This window comes from Bubalus bubalis, chromosome 5, assembly GCF_019923935.1.
Source record: "Bubalus bubalis isolate 160015118507 breed Murrah chromosome 5, NDDB_SH_1, whole genome shotgun sequence".
Taxonomy (NCBI): Eukaryota; Metazoa; Chordata; class Mammalia; order Artiodactyla; family Bovidae; genus Bubalus; species Bubalus bubalis.
The window spans coordinates 106,988,355-107,009,355 of NC_059161.1; the positions used below are offsets into that span (position 1 = coordinate 106,988,355).

The 21,001-nt window shown below is 44.2% G+C and overlaps 2 protein-coding genes across 3 annotated transcripts; both read left to right on the forward strand.

Moving 5' to 3' along the window:
• The first annotated feature begins 205 nt into the window (after positions 1 to 205).
• LOC123464544 (serum amyloid A protein) lies at positions 206 to 4,576 on the forward strand. Of its 2 annotated transcripts, XM_045165820.1 has the most exons (5): positions 225 to 343; positions 715 to 824; positions 902 to 993; positions 3,767 to 3,905; positions 4,294 to 4,576. In XM_045165820.1, exons 2-5 carry the CDS (start codon positions 814 to 816, stop codon positions 4,457 to 4,459), a joined length of 408 nt encoding a protein of 135 aa, XP_045021755.1. In that variant the 5' UTR covers positions 225 to 343; positions 715 to 813; the 3' UTR covers positions 4,460 to 4,576. The 2 variants fall into 2 exon arrangements, with proteins under 2 accessions (XP_045021756.1, XP_045021755.1); XM_045165821.1 differs by lacking the exon at positions 715 to 824 and having other exon boundaries at positions 206 to 343.
• Positions 4,577 to 16,266: 11,690 nt separating this feature from the next.
• Positions 16,267 to 20,237, forward strand: LOC123465813 (serum amyloid A protein-like). Its single transcript, XM_045165824.1, has 4 exons — positions 16,267 to 16,310; positions 16,872 to 16,963; positions 19,427 to 19,565; positions 19,954 to 20,237. Exons 2-4 carry the CDS (start codon positions 16,873 to 16,875, stop codon positions 20,117 to 20,119), a joined length of 396 nt encoding a protein of 131 aa, XP_045021759.1. The 5' UTR covers positions 16,267 to 16,310; position 16,872; the 3' UTR covers positions 20,120 to 20,237.
• The last annotated feature ends 764 nt before the right edge of the window (positions 20,238 to 21,001 follow it).

The following is a 21,001-nucleotide window of genomic DNA, read 5'->3' on the forward strand; positions in this document are numbered from 1 at the left end:
AATGTCAATACACTACTGTGGGGGATGAAAACACGTTTGCCACTGGAGTGAGACTTGAAATGGAAAGAAAAGGTACAACCTGCTACATTCTGAAAACTGCAAATTGCACAATCTAGGAAAATTCGATGTGAGTGAAGAATAACACTGCTGTTTTGAATGCTGTGTTCTGGTCAGGAGGGATTTCCCAAAATTTCTTTCCTTATTTCTTTTTTTTGCTTCCACCCCATTTCTGATTTGCTCCAGTGGCCAGTGTCAGTATATAAAGCACCGGCCCCGTCTCCCAGGCAGGCAGCACAGGCAGCTCAGCTTCACCAGGAGCCTCAGCAGGAGGGCACGGCCACAGGTGAGGAGCTAGAACTCTCCAACACTTTTCCTCTTCGGAGACTTTCTCTTCAGCAGCATTCTTGTGCTGCAGCCCAGCTCTCTGCTTCCTTCCTGAATCTACTGTTCTGACCATTAGAATCCACCAGATTGAGCACTTCAGGGAGTAGGGCTCTCCTTGTCTGTGTCTTCTGTGCAGGCAGCGATGGGGTGAGCACACGGGCCACAGACACCTGTGCCTTGTTCACCTCCTCTCATATCACAGAGAGGCAGCATGAACACACTCCTCTTGCCTTTGGGAAACTTGCAGTGCAGCTGGGTCTCAGGGCTGATAGAGGATGACTGGACTGGAAAGTGGTTTATGCTAAAAGCCTGTTGCAATCCTTCCCACAGGAAATCATTGGGATTCCAAGATTTCATATGGAAATAAGAGCTGGATCCTCTGTGTTACAACCTATCGTCTGTCTACTGAGATAAAATTCAGAGGGGTTTATGCTTGGAATGTAAGAGTGTATCCACATTACAACTCAGCCCTAAGACCTGTAGTTCTTGGTTGAGTCCACTCATCTCTCTGTTGCAGGATGAACCTTTCCACGGGCATCATTTTCTGCTTCCTGATCCTGGGCGTCAGCAGCCAGGGATGGGGGACATTCCTCAAGGAAGCTGGTCAAGGTAAGGACCAAAGGATGGGCCAGGGGAGGCTGTGTCTGCTTCCCCAGGATTGACCTGAGTAGAGAACACATCCCCACAGGGCAAAGGCCACAGGTGGGCAGAAAAGGAGCTTAGATTTCATGGTAGCACTTCCCGAGGCTTTTCTGGCCAGCTTTGGACTCTGTTGGGGGATCCCCAAGCCAGAGGTCATATAAAGTTTGAGTCTGTACTTTCAGCTGGAGTGAGGAAGACATCTGGGGTGGGGTGGGGTACATGTTCCCAAAATACCAGTAAGCCTCTGCTGCCCTCTCGTGGGCAACTAGAGATGGCTCATTTCCAAGTCTCCTGTGCAAAGAAGTGGGTGCAACCGCTGAATACTTGTAACTAAAATACCTGATTTTTTAGCAGCAGCAGCAGCAGGACTGTCTAAGAGCTTTATGTGCAGGAATCGACTCGTTTTCCCCCTCAGGGTTTAATCCTTGAGTCCTGCAGCGTAGGGACCATTACCCCTTATCAGAGAACCTGCTGCCCCAAGAGATTAAGATAGGGTCCAACATCCCCCAGCAGAGCAGGATTGAACCCAGCATCCTGAGACCTTGCTGTTAACCTTGGCCCTTCTACTGCCTCCCAGACAAGAGTACACGTGGAGGGTGAGGGGTCTGTGAACACGTGTCCTGGTCTTTATCTGAGCAGATGGCAGAGAGTGGGGGTTGCTTCCTTTGGAAGGAAACCCGATAGAGTTCCCCTCCGCACAGTAAATGGCAGCATGAGTTTCCTTGATGATGGTTCTGCTGAGGCTGAGACCTGGCGAGAATCCTATAGCAGGAGACATAGACCTCACTAGCCAGAGCAAATCTGTCGTAATTTATTTCCCAAACCTATTTGGTGTTATTATTTTTCTGTGATAATTGCTGAATAATTGTTTTAAGAGTTTGTTCTTAATTCCATCTGAATTCACACAGACCCAGATAAAAGGATCTTTTCATCTCTTAGCTCAGTGCTGTTCAAGGGGCACTCTAGGATGACTTGCATGAGAATCACCCGTGGTCTGGGGGGCTTTGTGGAATGCAGGTGCCTGGATCCACACATGGTCCCTTTCGTGAATCACAGGGGCTCTCTGCAAATCCGTGCGTTATTGAGCACCCCACTTGATTTTGTGCACAGTAAATACTGAGAATGCTACCTGGTTTTGCACCCAAGGGACAAATATGTCGTGCATTTGGAAGCACTTATTCAGCAACTCTAGACTCCAGGGCAGAGAAGGCAATGGCACCCCACTCCAGTACTCTTGCCTGGAAAATCCCATGGATGGAGGAGCCTGGTGGGCTGCAGTCCATGAGGTCGCTAAGAGTCGGACACGACTGAGCGACCTCACTTTGACTTTTCTCTTTCATGCATTGGAGAAGGAAATGGCAACCCACTCCAGTGTTCTTGCCTGGAGAATCCCAGGGACAGGGCAGCCTGGTGGGCTGCCGTCTATGGGGTCACACAGAGTCGGACAGGACTGAAGCGACTTAGCAGCAGCAGCAGCAGCAGCAGCAGACTCCAGGGAACTATTTAAATCTGTAACTCAGGGTGAATACCTATAGTAAGAATATCATAGTCCTCAACAAAACTAGGAACATCCCTGGTGGCTCAGACGGTAAAGTGTCTGTCTACAATTAGGGAGACCCACGTTCGATCCCTTGGTCGAGAAGATCCCCTGGAGAAGGAAATGGCAATTCACTACAGTACTTTTACCTGGAAAATCCCGTGGATGGAGGAGCCTGGTGGGCTACAGTCCATGGGGTCTCAAAGAATTGGACACGGAGAGCGACTTCACTTTTTCAACAAAACTATTTTTCTGAACACCTGATATAGCTAACACTTAAAGATAAGTTATCTCACAGAGATATTACATGAACTATGATTATAATCCATGTTATATTTTCCTCTTTTCTCTAATGAGCTAATCTTTTAAACCTTTGCCATTTTATCCTATCTAGGTTGGGTTTTCTGCCCATCCTCCCTGATCTTCATCCTGCTTTAGTTCCTTTATTTATTTATTTTTTGCCTTATTCTTCTGAGGACCAGAGAGGTGATAGTATAGTGAGCACCTACAATGTTCTATAAACTCAACCAGTATTTCCTCAGTTCTTCTGCATAACCACCCTAGGGAGGCATTACTCCTGCATTTTACTGGAGAGGACACTGAACTTTAGAGCTGATGGGTCAGTTGCCCTTTTTCTGCATCTGATTACCCTGTTTCTTCAAAGCCCTCTTAGGGAGCTCACCTTTATCACCTGCTGATTTAATTCTGACAGGTGCCCATGTGCAAACATGCCCTGAGTATTCAGATGGACTCAGGCCCGAGTTAGTCCCCAGGGCTGGATTTCTCCCCTTGACCAGGCTGGGAGTATCCTATATCCACAGCCTTTCTCAGTATCGTCCTTCTTCTCAAGCTCTGGTCAGAGCCTCTCCTGCATCTTTCCAGGTGGAGGTTCATTGTATAAGCAAACATCCCTTAAAGAAAGAGCATTAACCTCTTCTTCACACACATCACACACCTCCAGAAACAAAGTTCCAACAGACTTAGAATGAAATCAAACAGAATAAACCTTGTACCAAGTGTGATACTCACAACTTCAGATCAGGGAAGTAAGTGAGAAGTAAAGAAGTATTCATTTCAAGCCAATAAAATAATCTCCAAGGGCTTGGTCGAAGGCTGAAACCTAAAATCAGTGGGAGGAAATGATTTACTTCTCTTTCACCAAAACATGATCACATTCATCTCATCATTTTCTTTTCCTTCCAGGGGCTAAAGACATGTGGAAAGCCTACTCTGACATGAAAGAAGCCAACTACAAGGGTGCAGACAAATACTTCCACGCCCGCGGAAACTATGACGCTGCCCAAAGGGGACCGGGGGGCGCCTGGGCTGCTAAAGTGATCAGGTACCAGGGTCCCTGGGGATGCAGGGATGGGTGAGCAGAGCTTGGCTGCCTAGGACAACCTGGAGGGGCCAAGCCTTGGAGAACTTTCCTGTAGTCTGTGTGCCCTCCTCCTCTTACCCACCCTCCTGCTCTGTGCCCACTGTGAGGTCTGAAGGGTGAAGAGCAGAGCAACTTGGTGGGACAGGCGACTCTCCACCCTTCCCCTATGGGTGCTGTTCACCCAGCACAGGGCTGAGGTGTTCTGAGCCCACGGAGCCTCAGGGTTGTTGTCCCTCTTTCCCTGGCTCCTCTCCGAGTCATTGATCCCTTGGAAAGAGGAGAGATGGGGAGGGTGGGCCTGTGGCTCATAGTCCTGAATTAATCCCCTCCCTGCCCTCTTCCTTTCCAGTAACGCCAGAGAGACTATTCAGGGAATCACAGACCCTCTGCTTAAGGGTATGACCAGGGACCAGGTACGGGAGGACTCGAAGGCTGACCAGTTTGCCAACGAATGGGGCCGGAGCGGCAAAGACCCCAACCACTTCAGACCTGCTGGCCTGCCTGACAAGTACTGAGCTGCCTCTCTCTCTTCTCAGGAGAAGGGGCTTTGAGTCCCCAAGGGCAGGGACACTGACTAGAGAGTTCTCTGTCCTCAGAAGGAAGCAGATCTAATAAATGCTCAAGAGATAGAATACTGAGACTGTGTGTCATTCTTGGTATAAGGACAGCCTGTTAGTTCCAGGACTGATGGCCGGACACTGACGTGAAGGCTGAGCCTGTGCCTGTGTGTTTGGTTCTGGACACAACCTCAGCATCATTCAGGACAGACGCCCTCTCCAGCCTTCCCTAATCAGACCCGCTCCCTCCCCAGGCCCCTCTGGTGACACTGGGGCCATTTCCAGGCCCTTCGCTGTCAGGCCTCCTCACTCCCTGCCGTTGTGTCCTGTCCCCTTCTCTGTCCCCAGGTCTAGTCCCCTAGCCTGTCCTCGGTGCTCTCTGTGTGGAGCATGGACACAGGAGGACTGGATGGTGGAATCCCGCTCCAGAAACTGTCACCTTGATCTCCTGTTCATTACTCAGTAGCACCTACAAGTCCAACCAAGAACCAATTTCTGTCTGTGCATCCAGAACCGCCTCCAGTGCTGCTCCCTTCCCTCTATTTCCCTTGCCTTATACAAGTTCCCGGGAACAAACATGTCAAGAAGTGGAGGAATAATGGCAACATGAAAATTCAGAGCAGGGGGCCTTTGTTTGCCTTGGATATGATTCATGTCCTTGAGAGGAAGTCCTTTTCCCCTCTTGGTCCTTTCTCAACCCAGGGAAGCCAGCTGCAGTTACTTTTTATTGAGGAAAACAGTGTCTCTTATGGAAGGGAGTTGGGTCTGTTGGAGCACAGGAATTATGAGTGACTCTGTGTATCATAACAATGCTAAATATGTTAACACATACATACACATAAATAATGCACATGAATTATAGAGATTATGATAAAATAAAAATTTATAAATGTATCAGAACCACAAGCAGAAATTCATAATGCAAAATAAAAGGGTGTATTATGAATAAAGTCATAATGGATTCAGTAATCTTCGTGTTCCATATTCCGTCTGTTGTTGCTGTTGTTCAGTCACTCAGTCATGTTGACTCTTAGGGACCCCATGGACTGCAGCATGCCAAGTTTCCCTGTCCTTCACTATCACTTGGAGTTTGCGCAAACTCATGTCCATTGAGTCTGTGATGCCATTCAACCATCTCATCCTCTGTGGCCCCCTTGTCCTCCTGCCCTCAGTCCTTCCCAGCATCAGGGTCTTTTCCAGTGAGTCAGCTGTTTGCAGCAGGTGGCTAAAGAATGGAGCTTCAGCATCAGTCTTTTTTTTTTTTTTTAATTTTATTTTATTTTTAAACTTTACATAACTGTATTAGTTTTGCCAAATATCAAAATGAATCTGCCACAGGTATACATGTGTTCCCCATCCTGAACCCTCCTCCCTCCTCCCTCCCCATTCCATCCCTCTGGGTCATCCCAGTGCACCAGCCCCAAGCATCCAGTATCATGCATCGAACCTGGACTGGCGACTCGTTTCATACATGATATTTTACATGTTTCAATGCCATTCTCCCAAATCTTCCCACCCTCTCCCTCTCCCACAGAGTCCATAAGACTGTTCTATACATCAGTGTCTCTTTTGCTGTCTCGTACACAGGGTTATTGTTACCATCTTTCTAAATTCCATATATATGCGTTAGTATACTGTATTGGTGTTTTTCTTTCTGGCTTACTTCACTCTGTATAATAGGTTCCAGTTTCATCCACCTCATTAGAACTGATTCAAATGTATTCTTTTTAATGGCTGAATAATACTCCATTGTGTATATGTACCACAGCTTGCTTATCCATTCATCTGCTGATGGACATCTAGGTTGCTTCCATGTCCTGGCTATTATAAACAGTGCTGCGATGAACATTGGGGTACATGTGTCTCTTTCCCTTCTGGTTTCCTCAGTGTGTATGCCCAGCAGTGGGATTGCTGGATCATAAGGCAGGTCTATTTCCAGTTTTTTAAGGAATCTCCACACTGTTCTCCATAGTGGCTGTACTAGTTTGCATTCCCACCAACAGTGTAAGAGGGTTCCCTTTTCTCCACACCCTCTCCAGCATTTATTACTTGTAGACTTTTAGATCGCAGCCATTCTGACTGGTGTGAAATGGTACCTCATAGTGGTTTTGATTTGCATTTCTCTGATAATGAGTGATGTTGAGCATCTTTTCATGTGTTTGTTAGCCATCTGTATGTCTTCTTTGGAGAAATGTCTATTTAGTTCTTTGGCCCATTTTTTGATTGGGTCATTTATTTTTCTGGAGTTGAGCTGTAGGAGTTGCTTGTATATTCTCGAGATTAGTTGTTTGTCAGTTGCTTCATTTGCTATTATCTTCTCCCATTCTGAAGGCTGTCTTTTCACCTTGCTAATAGTTTCCTTTGATGTGCAGAAGCTTTTAAGGTTAATTAGGTCCCATTTGTTTATTTTTGCTTTTATTTCCAATATTCTGGGAGGTGGGTCATAGAGGATCCTGCTGTGATGTATGTCAGAGAGTGTTTTGCCTATGTTCTCCTCTAGGAGTTTTATAGTTTCTGGTCTTACGTTTAGATCTTTAATCCATTTTGAGTTTATTTTTGTGTATGGTGTTAGAAAGTGTTCTAGTTTCATTCTTTTACAAGTGGTTGACCAGAGTTCCCAGCACCACTTGTTAAAGAGATTGTCTTTAATCCATTGTATATTCTTGCCTCCTTTGTCAAAGATAAGGTGTCCATATGTGCATGGATTTATCTCTGGGCTTTCTATTTTGTTCCATTGATCTATATTTCTGTCTTTGTGCCAGTACCATACTGTCTTGATAACTGTGGCTTTGTAGTAGAGCCTGAAGTCAGGTAGGTTGATTCCTCCAGTTCCATTCTTCTTTCTCAAGATTGCTTTGGCTATTCGACGTTTTTTGTTTTTCCATACAAATTGTGAAATTATTTGTTCTAGCTCTGTGAAGAATGCTGTTGGTAGCTTGATAGGGATTGCATTGAATCTATAGATTGCTTTGGGTAGTATACTCATTTTCACTATATTGATTCTTCCAATCCATGAACATGGTATATTTCTCCATCTGTTAGTGTCCTCTTTGATTTCTTTCACCAGTGTTTTATAGTTTTCTATATATAGGTCTTTAGATTCTTTAGGTAGATATATTCCTAAGTATTTTATTCTTTCCATTGCAATGGTGAATGGAATTGTTTCCTTAATTTCTCTTTCTGTTTTCTCGTTATTAGTGTATAGGAATGCAAGGGATTTCTGTGTGTTGATTTTATATCCTGCAACTTTACTATAGTCATTGATTAGTTCTAGTAATTTTCTGGTGGAGTCTTTAGGGTTTTCTATGTAGAGGATCATGTCATCTGCAAACAGTGAGAGCTTTACTTCTTCTTTTCCAATTTGGATTCCTTTTATTTCTTTTTCTGTTCTGATTGCTGTGGCCAAAACTTCCAAAACTATGTTGAATAGTAATGGTGAAAGTGGGCACCCTTGTCTTGTTCCTGACTTTAGAGGAAATGCTTTCAATTTTTCACCATTGAGGATAATGTTTGCTGTGGGTTTGTCATATATAGCTTTTATTATGTTGAGGTATGTTCCTTCTATTCCTGCTTTCTGGAGAGTTTTTATCATAAATGGATGTTGAATTTTGTCAAAGGCTTTCTCTGCATCTATTGAGATAATCATATGGTTTTTATTTTTCAATTTGTTAATGTGGTGTATTACATTGATTGATTTGTGGATATTGAAGAATCCTTGCATCCCTGGGATAAAGCCCACTTGGTCATGGTGTATGATCTTTTTAATGTGTTGTTGGATTCTGATTGCTAGAATTTTGTTAAGGATTTTTGCATCTATATTCATCAGTGATATTGGCCTGTAGTTTTCTTTTTTTGTGGGATCTTTGTCAGGTTTTGGTATCAGGGTGATGGTGGCCTCATAGAATGAGTTTGGAAGTTTACCATCCTCTGCAATTTTCTGGAAGAGTTTGAGCAGGATAGGTGTTAGCTCTCCTCTAAATTTTTGGTAGAATTCAGCTGTGAAGCTGTCTGGACCTGGGCTTTTGTTTGCCGGAAGATTTTTTATTACAGTTTCAATTTCCGTGCTTGTGATGGGTCTGTTAAGATTTTCTATTTCTTCCTGGTCGAGTTTTGGAAAGTTGTACTTTTCTAAGAATTTGTCCATTTCTTCCTCGTTGTCCATTTTATTGGCATATAATTGTTGATAGTAGTCTCTTATGATCCTTTGTATTTCTGTGTTGTCTGTTGTGATCTCTCCATTTTCATTTCTAATTTTATTGATTTGATTTTTCTCCCTTTGTTTCTTGATGAGCCTGGCTAATGGTTTGTCAATTTTATTTATCCTTTCAAAAAACCAGCTTTTGGTTTTGTTGATTTTTGCTATGGTCTCTTTTGTTTCTTTTGCATTTATTTCTGCTCTAATTTTTAAGATTTCTTTCCTTCTACTAACCCTGGGGTTCTTCATTTCTTCCTTTTCTAGTTGCTTTAGGTGTAGAGTTAGGTTATTTATTTGATTTTTTTCTTGTTTCTTGAGGTGTGCCTGTATTGCTATGAACTTTCCCCTTAGGACTGCTTTTACCGTGTCCCACAGGTTTTGGGTTGTTGTGTTTTCATTTTCATTCGTTTCTATGCAAATTCTGATTTCTTTTTTGATTTCTTCTGTGATTTGTTGGTTATTCAGCAGCATGTTGTTCAGCCTCCATATGTTGGATTTTTTAATAGTTTTTCTCCTGTAATTGAGATCTAATCTTACTGCATTGTGGTCAGAAAAGAGGCTTGGAATGATTTCTATTTTTTTGAATTTACCAAGGCTAGCTTTATGGCCCAGGATGTGATCTATCCTGGAGAAGGTTCCATGTGCGCTTGAGAAGAAGGTGAAATTCATTGTTTTGGGATGAAATGTCCTATAGATATCAATTAGGTCTAACTGGTCTATTGTATCGTTTAAAGTTTGTGTTTCCTTGTTAATTTTCTGTTTAGTTGATCTATCCATAGGTGTGAGTGGGGTATTAAAGTCTCCCACTATTATTGTGTTATTGTTAATTTCTTCTTTCATACTTGTTAGCATTTGTCTTACATATTGCGGTGCTCCCGTGTTGGGTGCATATATATTTATAATTGTTATATCTTCTTCTTGGATTGATCCTTTGATCATTATGTAGTGACCATCTTTGTCTCTTTTCACAGTCTTTGTTTTAAAGTCTATTTTATCTGATATGAGTATTGCTACTCCTGCTTTCTTTTGGTCCCTATTTGCATGGAAAATCTTTTTCCAGCCCTTCACTTTCAGTCTGTATGTGTCCCCTGTTTTGAGGTGGGTCTCTTGTAGACAACATATGTAGGGGTCTTGTTTTTGTATCCATTCAGCCAGTCTTTGTCTTTTGGTTGGGGCATTCAACCCATTTACGTTTAAGGTAATTACTGATAAGTATGACCCCGTTGCCATTTACTTTATTGTTTTGGGTCGAATTTATACACCATTTTTGTGTTTCCTGTCTAGAGAATATCCTTTAGTATTTGTTGGAGAGCTGGTTTGGTGGTGCTGAATTCTCTCAGCTTTTGCTTGTCTGAAAAGCTTTTGATTTCTCCTTCATACTTGAATGAGATCCTTGCTGGGTACAATAATCTGGGCTGTAGGTTATTTTCTTTCATCATTTTAAGTATGTCTTGCCATTCCCTCCTGGCTTGAAGAGTTTCTATTGAAAGATCAGCTGTTATCCTTATGGGTATTCCCTTGTGTGTTATTTGTTGTTTTTCCCTTGCTGCTTTTAATATTTGTTCTTTGTGTTTGATCTTTGTTAATTTGATTAATATGTGTCTTGGGGTGTTTCGCCTTGGGTTTATCCTGTTTGGGACTCTCTGGGTTTCTTGGACTTGGGTGATTATTTCCTTCCCCATTTTAGGGAAGTTTTCAACTATTATCTCCTCAAGTATTTTCTCATGGTCTTTCTTTTTGTCTTCTTCTTCTGGGACCCCTATGATTCGAATGTTGTAGCGTTTAATATTGTCCTGGAGGTCTCTGAGATTGTCCTCATTTCTTTTAATTCGTTTTTCTTTTGTCCTCTCTGATTCATTTATTTCTACCATTCTATCTTCTAATTCACTAATCCTATCTTCTGCCTCTGTTATTCTACTATTTGTTGCCTCCAGAGTGTTTTTAATTTCACTTATTGCATTATTCATTATATATTGACTCTTTTTTATTTCTTCTAAGTCCTTGTTAAACCTTTCTTGCATCTTCTCAATCCTTGCCTCCAGGCTATTTATCTGTGATTACATTTTAATTTCAAGATTTTGGATCAATTTCACTATCATTATTTGGAATTCTTTATCAGGTAGATTCCCTATCTCTTCCTCTTTTGTTTGGTTTGGTGGGCATTTATCCTGTTCTTTTATCTGCTGGCTATTCCTCTGTCTCTTCATCTTGTTTAAATTGCTGAGTTTGGGGTGTCCTTTCTGTATTCTGGCAGTTTGTGGAGTTCTCTTTATTGTGGTGTTTCCTCGCTGTGTGTGGGTTTGTACAGGTGGCTTGTCAAGGTTTCCTGGTTAGGGAAGCTTGTGTCGATGTTCTGGTGGGTGGAGCTGTATTTCTTCTCTCTCCTTTCGAAGAGTTGGGCTGCTTTTCTGGGTGCCTGATGTCCTCTGCCGGCATTCAGAAGTTGTTTTGTGGAATTTACTCGACGTTTAAATGCTCTTTTGATGAATTTGTGGGGGAGAAAGTGTTCTCCCCGTCCTACTCCTCCGCCATCTTGGCTCCTCCTCCAGCATCAGTCTTTCCAATGAATATTCAGGGTTGGTTTCCTTTAGGATTGAATGGTTTGTTCTCCTTCCATCAAAGGATTGATTAAAGGAGTTTGATCTGCTGTCCAAAGGACATTCCATTTTCTGTCTGTAAGTATTCCATATTCCATCGGTTAATAATCCTATTTTGACCTTTTCTGTTCCATATGATTTCTTTTTCTCTCAGGGCTGCACCTCTTTCAGGGTTGAACAGTGTGTTTCTAGCACTTAGCCTTGAAGACTATAGGCCCTACTAATCTCTGGAGAAAGAAGTTTCCTCAAGATAAGAAATAGAAATGTCCCGTGTCTCCTGCAGCTGCAAGAATAGCAGAGAGAACAACAGCTGTATCTACAAAAGTTATTTCTAACTAGGGAGGTTTTCTTTTTTTATAACAACACCAACAAAAGAGATAGCAGAGATTGTCACTATGTCCTGTGAGACCAACCCTGCAATAAAATATTTAGTTTTCTTAAGACATTAATCTGTGGACTTGAAGCAAAATTATTTTTTGATGGAAGTTATTAGACTGGAAAAGGCTTCCTAAGTAACTCGGTGGTAAAGAACCTGCCTGCCAATGCAGGAGACATGGGTTTGATCCCTGGGTCAGGAAGATCCCCTTGAGAAGGAAATGGCAACCTGCTCTAGGATTCTTTACTGGGAAATCCCGTGGACAGAGGAGCCTGGTGAGCTACAGTCCATGAGATTGTGAAAGAGTCATACACGGACTGAGAGACTAAATGGCAACAACAGCAATGACATTAGACTAGAAAAACAGAGAGCTGGATCATGCCAAGGCAAGGGCACGGAAGTGGGCTGGGCTGCACTCCTGGACAGTAGAGTGACTCTTCACTGTGAAACTCAGAGAGGCCACACCAGCACTGCCCCTCCCTTAAACACATGGCATGATGCCGGCGTCATTTTTTTCTGGTCTAATGCATACAGTGTAACTGCTTATCTGCATTTTTCTGGTTGCTAATGATTTGTGCATCTCTTTGTAAGCTTGTTACTTATAGTGTGTTGTCTGTAAACTATTTTTTCTATCCCTCCACCCATTTTTCTATTGTGGTTGTTGTCTTTTCCTTAATGACTCATATACTCCTTGTATCCCTTGCCATATTTTAGACATTGTTTTTTCCCGTTCTCTATCTGAAAATAAATTTTTAATTTTCACAAAATTCGCCATTTTCTGCCTTATGTCTTGTGCTTTTGAAGTTTTATTTAAGAATTTTCCTCCATCTCTGGGTCACAAATATATATATACGTGGGTACTCTTTTCTACGAACTTTATAGTTTTACCCTCACATTTACATATTTAACACTTCTATAATAGAGTTGATATTTATATGTAAATTAGGTAAAGATCCAGTTTTTTCTCTTTCCAAAGCTAATAACCAAACCATCCTGTCTTCCATGGTTTGTGATGTCTCCTTAATCACATACTAACATCTTACACATGTGGCCCTAACTCCGTGCTCTCTGTTAAGTTCCATTGGTCAGAATGGGAATATCCTTTATATTTGATGTAATATATCATCATTACATCAAAGTCTGACAGCACATTGTACCAATGTTCACAGTCCCAGCAAATCTTCACCAGGCTGTTTCACTTGGGCTGGTGCAACTGACTACTGGAACCACAGTGAACCCAACTTTCCCAAGGAGTGTAAGTTCTGTTGAGAATATTTAAATATTGCTTGGCTTTGTCTTGGTTAAAAACCAGAGTGATCTGTTAGTCAGTTATCTGCCCTACATGTTTGTCTCATTACACCTACAGGAAATAAAATATGTCCCAGACCCAGAAAGAGGGATCATCCTGTTTCTGAGAGGTTCTACTCTAAGACAGGGCTTCTCAGGTGGCTCATTGGTAGAGAATCCACCTGCAATGCAGGAGACGTAGGTTTGATCCCCGGGTCAGGAAGATCCCCTGGAGAAGGAAATCTCCACGTGCTCCAGTACTCTTCCCTGGAATATCCCACACACAGAGGAGCCTGAGGGGCTACTGCCCATGGAGTCACTAAAGAGTCAGACACGAACTTGGTGACTAAACACCAACAATACATCTAAGACCGTGGTTCCCAGACCACAGTGTCAGCCTCACCTGGTGTGCTTCCTCCTGGGCCAGCGCTCTTCTTTCTAACGTTCTGCTCATATTTCCCTGAGTCTTGTAACAAATTGGAAATACTTTGCCCTCCTTCTTCTCGGGATTACTATTTGAGCACAAGTCCCATATCCTTCCAGACTCTAATTTACCATCTCCCCTCGTCTCAGTTGGCAAGTCTCCGTGATTTGCTTGCATCTGTCTTGGAGATCACTTCCCTGTGTCTCTGATACACTGCTCACATTCCTGCTGTCCTGTGAACACTCCAGGCAAGAATCCTGAGGTGGTGCTCCTGGGCTGGGCCTTACTTGCCCTCCTGCCGTCCTCAGGCTTCCAACCCAGGGACCCACCGTCAGGTAGAGCAGTTCCATGTCCTCTAGGTCCCCACCATCTCTGACATATTACACACGCATCATCTCTCCTCCTCTGGGAAATCCAGTGACCTTTGAAATTTCCCTTTAGAATGAAGAGGTAGAGATGGGGCATGGAGTTCATCAGAGACGCCATCCCTGAGAGAGCACCTGCCTGATATTTCCTCCCAAGATTATCTTCCTGAACTCACAGAATAAAGCTCAGTCCTGCTTTTCTGATTGATACAGCTATTCTCTGACATCATACACTCCAGCATTCTTGTCATAAATCAGCTTTCTCTGTATCCTTCCTGAACCTTCTATCCTGATAACTTAACATACATTTGGACTTTTCCTGTTCATTTTTATGGTGTCATTTCTATACAGGATCACAGCAGATCTCTACACTATAGTTCATCCTCCTCGAGATTATAAAGACCTCTCAATAAGACCTACTGTTATGACCATCAACAGCATCTGACCATGAATACACTTGAAGCTGGAAGACTCCCTTTTCCAGTGCTGAATCCACCCCATGTGGGTGCTGGAAGTTTGATTTTCCTGAGTTTCTATCTCCTTCCTTTCCTGCTGCTGTAGCGTGAGGTCCCAGCTTCATCCTGAGCTGTTCTTGTAATGGACCCGTTCAGCTGTTCCATTTGCCCTGTATGCTCATATTCTTTACTCAACTCTCTTTTTCTAATGTTAATCTTTGGAATTCCCAGGTGACTCAGATGGTAAAGAATCCACTTGCAGTACAAGAGATCTGGGTTGTTTTGATCCCTGGGTCAAGAAGCTCCCCTGGAGAAGGCAATGACTACCCACTCCAGTATTCTTGCCTGGGGAGTCCCATGGAGAGAGGGGCCTGATGAGTTACAGTCCATGGGGTCCCAAAGAGTGGGATACAACTGAGTACCTAAGCATACACATGCTTCACAGCAAATGTCAATACTCTACTGTGGGGGATGAAAACACGTTTGCCACTGGAGTGAGAGTTGAAATGGAAAGAAAAGGTCCAATATGCTACATTCTGAACTGCAAATTGTACAAGCTAGGAAAACTCGATGTGAGTGAAGAATAACACTGTTGTTTTGTACTGGGGTCCAGCCCTGGTTGGATCCAGGGATTCCCTTGGGAGGACGGCGTCGGTGACTGAGAGAAATAGAGAAAAAGATAAGGAGAGAATTTTGCAGCTAAGAAAATAGAGGAGAGAAAAGAGGCTGATATTCCTTGTTTTATGCAGAAAGCCAATAAAGCCCCAGCACGGGACTTGCTCTGTTCACGTAGGCCACAGGCACCCTCTTGAATAGCTGAAGGTGCCCCACCTTAGGCTCCTTCTTGAGTGGGTCTTAGAAGCCCAGGCAGGAAAGTGAACACAGAGGGCCCCTGCGCTCCAGGGAATCAGCCTGAAAAGGAAAAGGAAAGAGAAAGAATGACATGGGGAGACCAAGCTTTGGTGAGCAAGGCCTGTAGCTTTATTTTCAAAGGGAGCTTATATACCTTAAGTTGTGCATAGAGGATAATAGGGGGTGTAAAATCACATAAAGTCAGCAGTCTTTGATCCTTATAGAGACCAAGCTTTCTCTTCTGCAAACTTATCCTATAGAAATGGTTTAGGTAATTTACATCATCTTCTGGCCAGAAGGCCTATTAACATTTTATGACTCTGATAAAAGTTTGTCAACCATAAGACTTATTTTCCCTAAGAGTAATTATTTTAAGGTTTGGTGCCATCCTCTGAAGGTGTTAGATAAAGTTGTATTCCTATAGGGCAGAGGAGCAATGGCTTTATAAGGAAAGAATTTATTACCTTAAGGGTCTAAAGTTGTTAGCACCAAGGCCACTACTTATTTTTTCTATATACCAACTATATTAATTAATACACTTCCAAGGATACAATACAGAGGATGTGGAAACTTGGCAGCAAGCATTGGCTCAACAATGAAATCTTCTACTAGTTCTATTCTAGCAATTTCTAACTCTCCGAGAGGCTCTATACTATTTGAATATCTTAAGCTTCCCGTGCCTCTCGCAGTTGGGAGGCTTTAAGCAATCATATGCGTAGCTGTAGGAGTCCAGGTAAACCTGTCAGGCAAGTTAAAGAGCCATCTGAGGGGTTTGGATTGAAACACTCCTATTATGCCCAGGAGGCTAATTAACTAGAGCTCCAAGTTGATTTCCTTCAGAGAAAGGTGATCAGGGATAGCCCCCCGTTAATGTCAGAGGAGTTGGTAAAAGTCGTAAAATAGTAAAACAGACAGATTCTGGTTTTGGGGTAGACGCTCAGGCAGATTCGGGGAGGGGGGCCTCAGGTCCTGACTTGCCTTTGCATATGAGGCCTCTCCACATGACCTTTGTCATGGGTGGGAACTCCCATGCTGGCTCCCGGAAGTTTTGGATACTGTGTTCTAGTCAGGAGGAATTTCCCAAAATTTCTTTCCTTCTTTCTTTTCTTTTTTTTTTTTTTTTTTTTTTGCTTCCACCCCATTTCTCATTTGCTCCACTGGCCAGTGTCAGTACATAAAGCACCAGCCCCGTCTCCCAGGCAGACACCACAGGCAGCTCAGCTTCAACAGGAGCCTCAGCAGGAGGGCACGGCCACAGGTGAGGTGCTAGAACTCTCCAACACTTTTCTTCTTCGGAGACTTTCTCTTCAGCAGCATTCTTGTACTGCAGCCCAATTCTGCTTCCTTCCTGAATCTACTGTTCTGACCATTAGAATCCAGCAGATGAGAGCAGTTGAGGGAATAGGGCTCTTCTTGTCTGTGTCTTCTGTGCAGGCAGCGATGGGGTGAGCACGCAGGCCACAGACACCTGTGCCTCGTTCACCTCATCTCGTATCACAGAGAGGCAGCATGAACATACTCCTCTTGCCTTTGGGAAACTTGCAGTGCAGCTGGGTCTCAGGGCTGATAGAGGATGACTGGACTGGAAAGTGGTTTATGCTAAAAGCCTGTTGCAATCTTTCACACAGGAAATCACTGTGATTCCAAGATTTCATATGGAAATGAGAACTGGATCCTCTGTGTTACAGCCTATCGTCCATCTATCTATCGAGATAAAATTCAGAGGGATTTATGTTTGGAATGTAATAGTGTATCCACATTACAACTCATCCCCAAGACCTGTCATTTTTGGTTAGGTCCACTCATCTCTCTGTTGCAGGATGAACCTTTCCACGGGCATCATTTTCTGCTTCCTGATCCTGGGCGTCAGCAGCCGGGGATGGGGGACATTCCTCAAGGAAGCTGGTCAAGGTAAGGACCAAAGGATGGGCCAGGAGAGACTGTGTCTGCTTCCCCAAGATTGACCTGAGCAGAGGACACATCCCCACAGGGCAAAGGCCACAGGTGGGCTGAAAAGGAGCTTAGTTTCCATGGTAGCACTTCCCGCAGCTTTTCTGGCCAGCTTTGCACTCTTTTAGGGGATCCTCAAGCCCGAGGTCATATAAAGTATGGGCCCCAACTTTCAGCTGGAGTGAGGAAGACATCTGGGGGGCGGGGTGCATGTTCCCAAAATACCAGTAAGGCTCTGCTGTCCCCTCGTGGGCAACTAGAGATGGCTCATTTCCAAGTCTCCTGTAACAAAGAAGTGGGTGCAACCGCTGAATACTTATAACTAAAACACCTGATTTTTTAGTAGCTGCTCAGGACTGTCTAAGAGCTTTATGTGCAGGAATCGACTCTTTTTCCCCCTCAGGGTTTAATCCTTGAGTCCTGCAATGTAGGGACCATTATCCCTTATCAGAGAACCTGCTGCCCCAAGAGATTAAGATAGGGTCCAACATCTTCCAGCAGAGCAGGATTGAACCCAGCATCCTGAGACCTTGCTGTCAACCTCGGCCCTTCTACTGCCTCCCAGACAAGAGTACACGTGGAGGGTGAGGGGTCTGTGAACACGTGTCCTGGTCTTTATCTGAGCAGATGGCAGAGAGTGGGGGTTGCTGCCTTTGGCATGAAGCCCGATAGAGTTCCCCTCCCCACAGTAAATGGCAGCATGAGTTTCCTTGATGATGGTTCTGCTGAGGCTGAGACCTGGAGAGAATCCTATAGCAGAAGACATAGACCTCACTAGCCAGAGCAAACTGGCTGTAATTTATTTCCCAAACCTATTTGGTGTTATTATTTTTCTGTGATAATTACTGAATAATTGTTTTAAGAGTTTGTTCCTTATTCTATCTAAATTCACACAGGCCCAGATAAAAGTATCTTTTCATCTCTTAGGTCAGTGTTGTTCAAGGATGACTTGCATGAGAATCACCTGTGGTCTGGGGTGGGGGCTTTGTGGAATGCAGGTGCCTGGAACCACACACGATCCCTTCCCTGAACCACAGTCCCTGGGGCTCTCTGCAAATCTGTCCATTACTGAGCACCCCACTTGATTTTGTGCACATACTGACAACACTACCTGGTTTTGCACCCAAAGGACAAATATGTCGTGCATTTGGAAACACTTATTAAGGAACTCTAGACTCCAGGGAACTGCTTTAAATCTGTAACTCAGGGTGAATAGCTATAGTAAAAATATCATAGTCCTCAACAAAACTACAAACTTACCTGGTTGCTCAGATGGTAAAGCGTCTGCCTACAATCCAGGAGACCCAAGTTCGATCCCTGGGTTGGGAAGATCCCCTGGAGAAGGAAATGGCAACCCATTCCAGTACTTTTACCTGGAAAATCCCATGGATTGAGGACCCTGGTGGGCTACAGTCCATGAGGTCACAATCTGACATGACTGACTTCACTTTTTTAACAAACAATTTTTCTGAACACCTGAAATAGCTAATACCTAAATAGAAGATAAGTTATCTCACAGAGATATTACATGAACTATGATTATAATCCATGTTATATTTTCCTCTTTTCTCTAATGAGCTAATCTTTTAAACCTTTGCCATTTTATCCTATCTAGGTTGGGTTTTCTGCCCATCCTCCCTGATCTTCATCCTACTTTAGTTCCTTTATTTATTTATTTTTTGCCCTACCCTTCTGAGGACCAGAGAGGTGATAGTATAGTGAGCACCTACAATGTTCTATAAACTCAACCAGTATTTCCTCAGTTCTTCTGCATAACCACCCTAGGGAGGCATTACTCCTGCATTTTACTGGAGAGGACACTGAACTTTAGAGCTGGTGGTCCAGTTGCCCTTTTTCTGCATCTGATTACCCTGTTTCTTCAAAGCCCTCTTAGGGAGCTCACCTTTATCACCTGCTGATTTAATTCTGACGGGTGCCCATGTGCAAACATGCCCTGAGTATTCAGATGGACTCAGGCCCGAGTTAGTCCCCAGGGCTGGATTTCTCCCCTTGACCAGGCTGGGAGTATCCTATATCCACAGCCTTTCTCAGTATCGTCCTTCTTCTCAAGCTCTGGTCAGAGCCTCTCCTGCATCTTTCCAGGTGGAGGTTCATTGTATAAGCAAACATCCCTTAAAGAAAGAGCATTAACCTCTTCTTCACACACATCACACACCTCCAGAAACAAAGTTCCAACAGACTTAGAATGAAATCAAACAGAATAAACCTTGTACCAAGTGTGATACTCACAACTTCAGATCAGGGAAGTAAGTGAGAAGTAAAGAAGTATTCATTTCAAGCCAATAAAATAATCTCCAAGGGCTTGGTCGAAGGCTGAAACCTAAAATCAGTGGGAGGAAATGATTTATTTCTCTTTCACCAAAACATGATCACATTCATCTCATCATTTTCTTTTCCTTCCAGGGGCTAAAGACATGTGGAAAGCCTACTCTGACATGAAAGAAGCCAACTACAAGGGTGCAGACAAATACTTCCACGCCCGCGGAAACTATGACGCTGCCCAAAGGGGACCGGGGGGCGCCTGGGCTGCTAAAGTGATCAGGTACCAGGGTCCCTGGGGATGCAGGGATGGGTGAGCAGAGCTTGGCTGCCTAGGACAACCTGGAGGGGCCAAGCCTTGGAGAACTTTCCTGTAGTCTGTGTGCCCTCCTCCTCTTACCCACCCTCCTGCTCTGTGCCCACTGTGAGGTCTGAAGGGTGAAGAGCAGAGCAACTTGGTGGGACAGGCGACTCTCCACCCTCCCTCTATGGGTGCTGTTCACCCAGCACAGGGCTGAGGTGGGCTGAGCCCAGGAAGCCTCAGGGTTGTAGCTACTCTTTCCCTGGCTCCTCTCCGAGTCATTGATCCCTTGGAAAGAGGAGAGATGGGGAGGGTGGGGCTGTGGTTTATAGTCCTGGATTAATCCCCTCCCTGCCCTCTTCCTTTCCAGTAACGCCAGAGAGACTATTCAGGGAATCACAGACCCTCTGCGTAAGGGTATGACTAGGGACCAGGTACGGGAGGACTCGAAGGCTGACCAGTTTGCCAACGAATGGGGCCGGAGCGGCAAAGACCCCAACCACTTCAGACCTGCTGGCCTGCCTGACAAGTACTGAGCTGCCTCTCTCTCTGCTCTTGGGATGGAGAAATGAGTCCCCAAGGGCAGGGACACTGACCTAGAGAGTTCTCTGTCCTCAGAAGGAAGCAGATCTAATAAATGCTTAAGAGATGGAATACTGAGACTGTGTGTCATTCTTTGGTATAAGGACAGCCTGTTAGTTCCAAGGGGTGATGGCCGGACACCGACGTGAAGGCTGAGCCTGTGCCTGTGTGTTTGGTTCTGGACACAATCTCAGCATCATTCAGGACAGACGCCCTCTCCAGCCTTCCCTAATCAGACCCGCTCCCTCCCCAGGCCCCTCTGGTGACACTGGGGCCATTTCCAGGCCCTTCGCTGTCAGGCCTCCTCACTCCCTGCCGTTGTGTCCTGTCCCCTTCTCTGTCCCCAGGTCTAGTCCCCTAGCCTGTCCTCGGTGCTCTCTGTGTGGGGCATGGACACAGGAGGACTGGACGGTGGAATCCTGCTCCAGAAACTGCCACCTTGATCTCCTGTTCATTACTCAGCAGCACCTACAAGTCCAACCAAGAACCAATTTCTGTCTGTGCATCCAGTACCGCCTCCAGTGCTGCTCCCTTCCCTCTATTTTCCTTGCCTTATACAAGTTCCCAGGAACAAACATGTCAAGAAATGGAGGAATAATGGCAACATGAAAATTCAGAGCCAGGCGCCTTTGTTTGCATTGGATATGATTCATGTCCTTGAGAGGAAGTCGTTCCCCCTCCTGGTCCTTTCTCAACCCAGGGAAGCCAGCTGCAGTTACTTTTTATTGAGGAAAATAGTGTCTCTTATGGAAGGGAGTTGGGTCTGTTGGAGCACAGGAATTATGAGTGACTCTGTGAATCATAACAATGCTAAATATGTTAACACATACATACAC

Bases quoted from the DNA above. Each gene is read 5' to 3' on its own strand.
- LOC123465813 (XM_045165824.1), top strand. From the start codon at position 16,873: ATGAACCTTTCCACGGGCATCATTTTCTGCTTCCTGATCCTGGGCGTC. The intron at 16,964-19,426 runs GTAAGGACCAAA...TTTTCCTTCCAG, and splicing joins CCTCAAGGAAGCTGGTCAAG to GGGCTAAAGACATGTGGAAA. The intron at 19,566-19,953 runs GTACCAGGGTCC...CTTCCTTTCCAG, and splicing joins TGGGCTGCTAAAGTGATCAG to TAACGCCAGAGAGACTATTC.
- LOC123464544 (XM_045165820.1), top strand. The intron at 994-3,766 runs GTAAGGACCAAA...TTTTCCTTCCAG, and splicing joins CCTCAAGGAAGCTGGTCAAG to GGGCTAAAGACATGTGGAAA. The intron at 3,906-4,293 runs GTACCAGGGTCC...CTTCCTTTCCAG, and splicing joins TGGGCTGCTAAAGTGATCAG to TAACGCCAGAGAGACTATTC.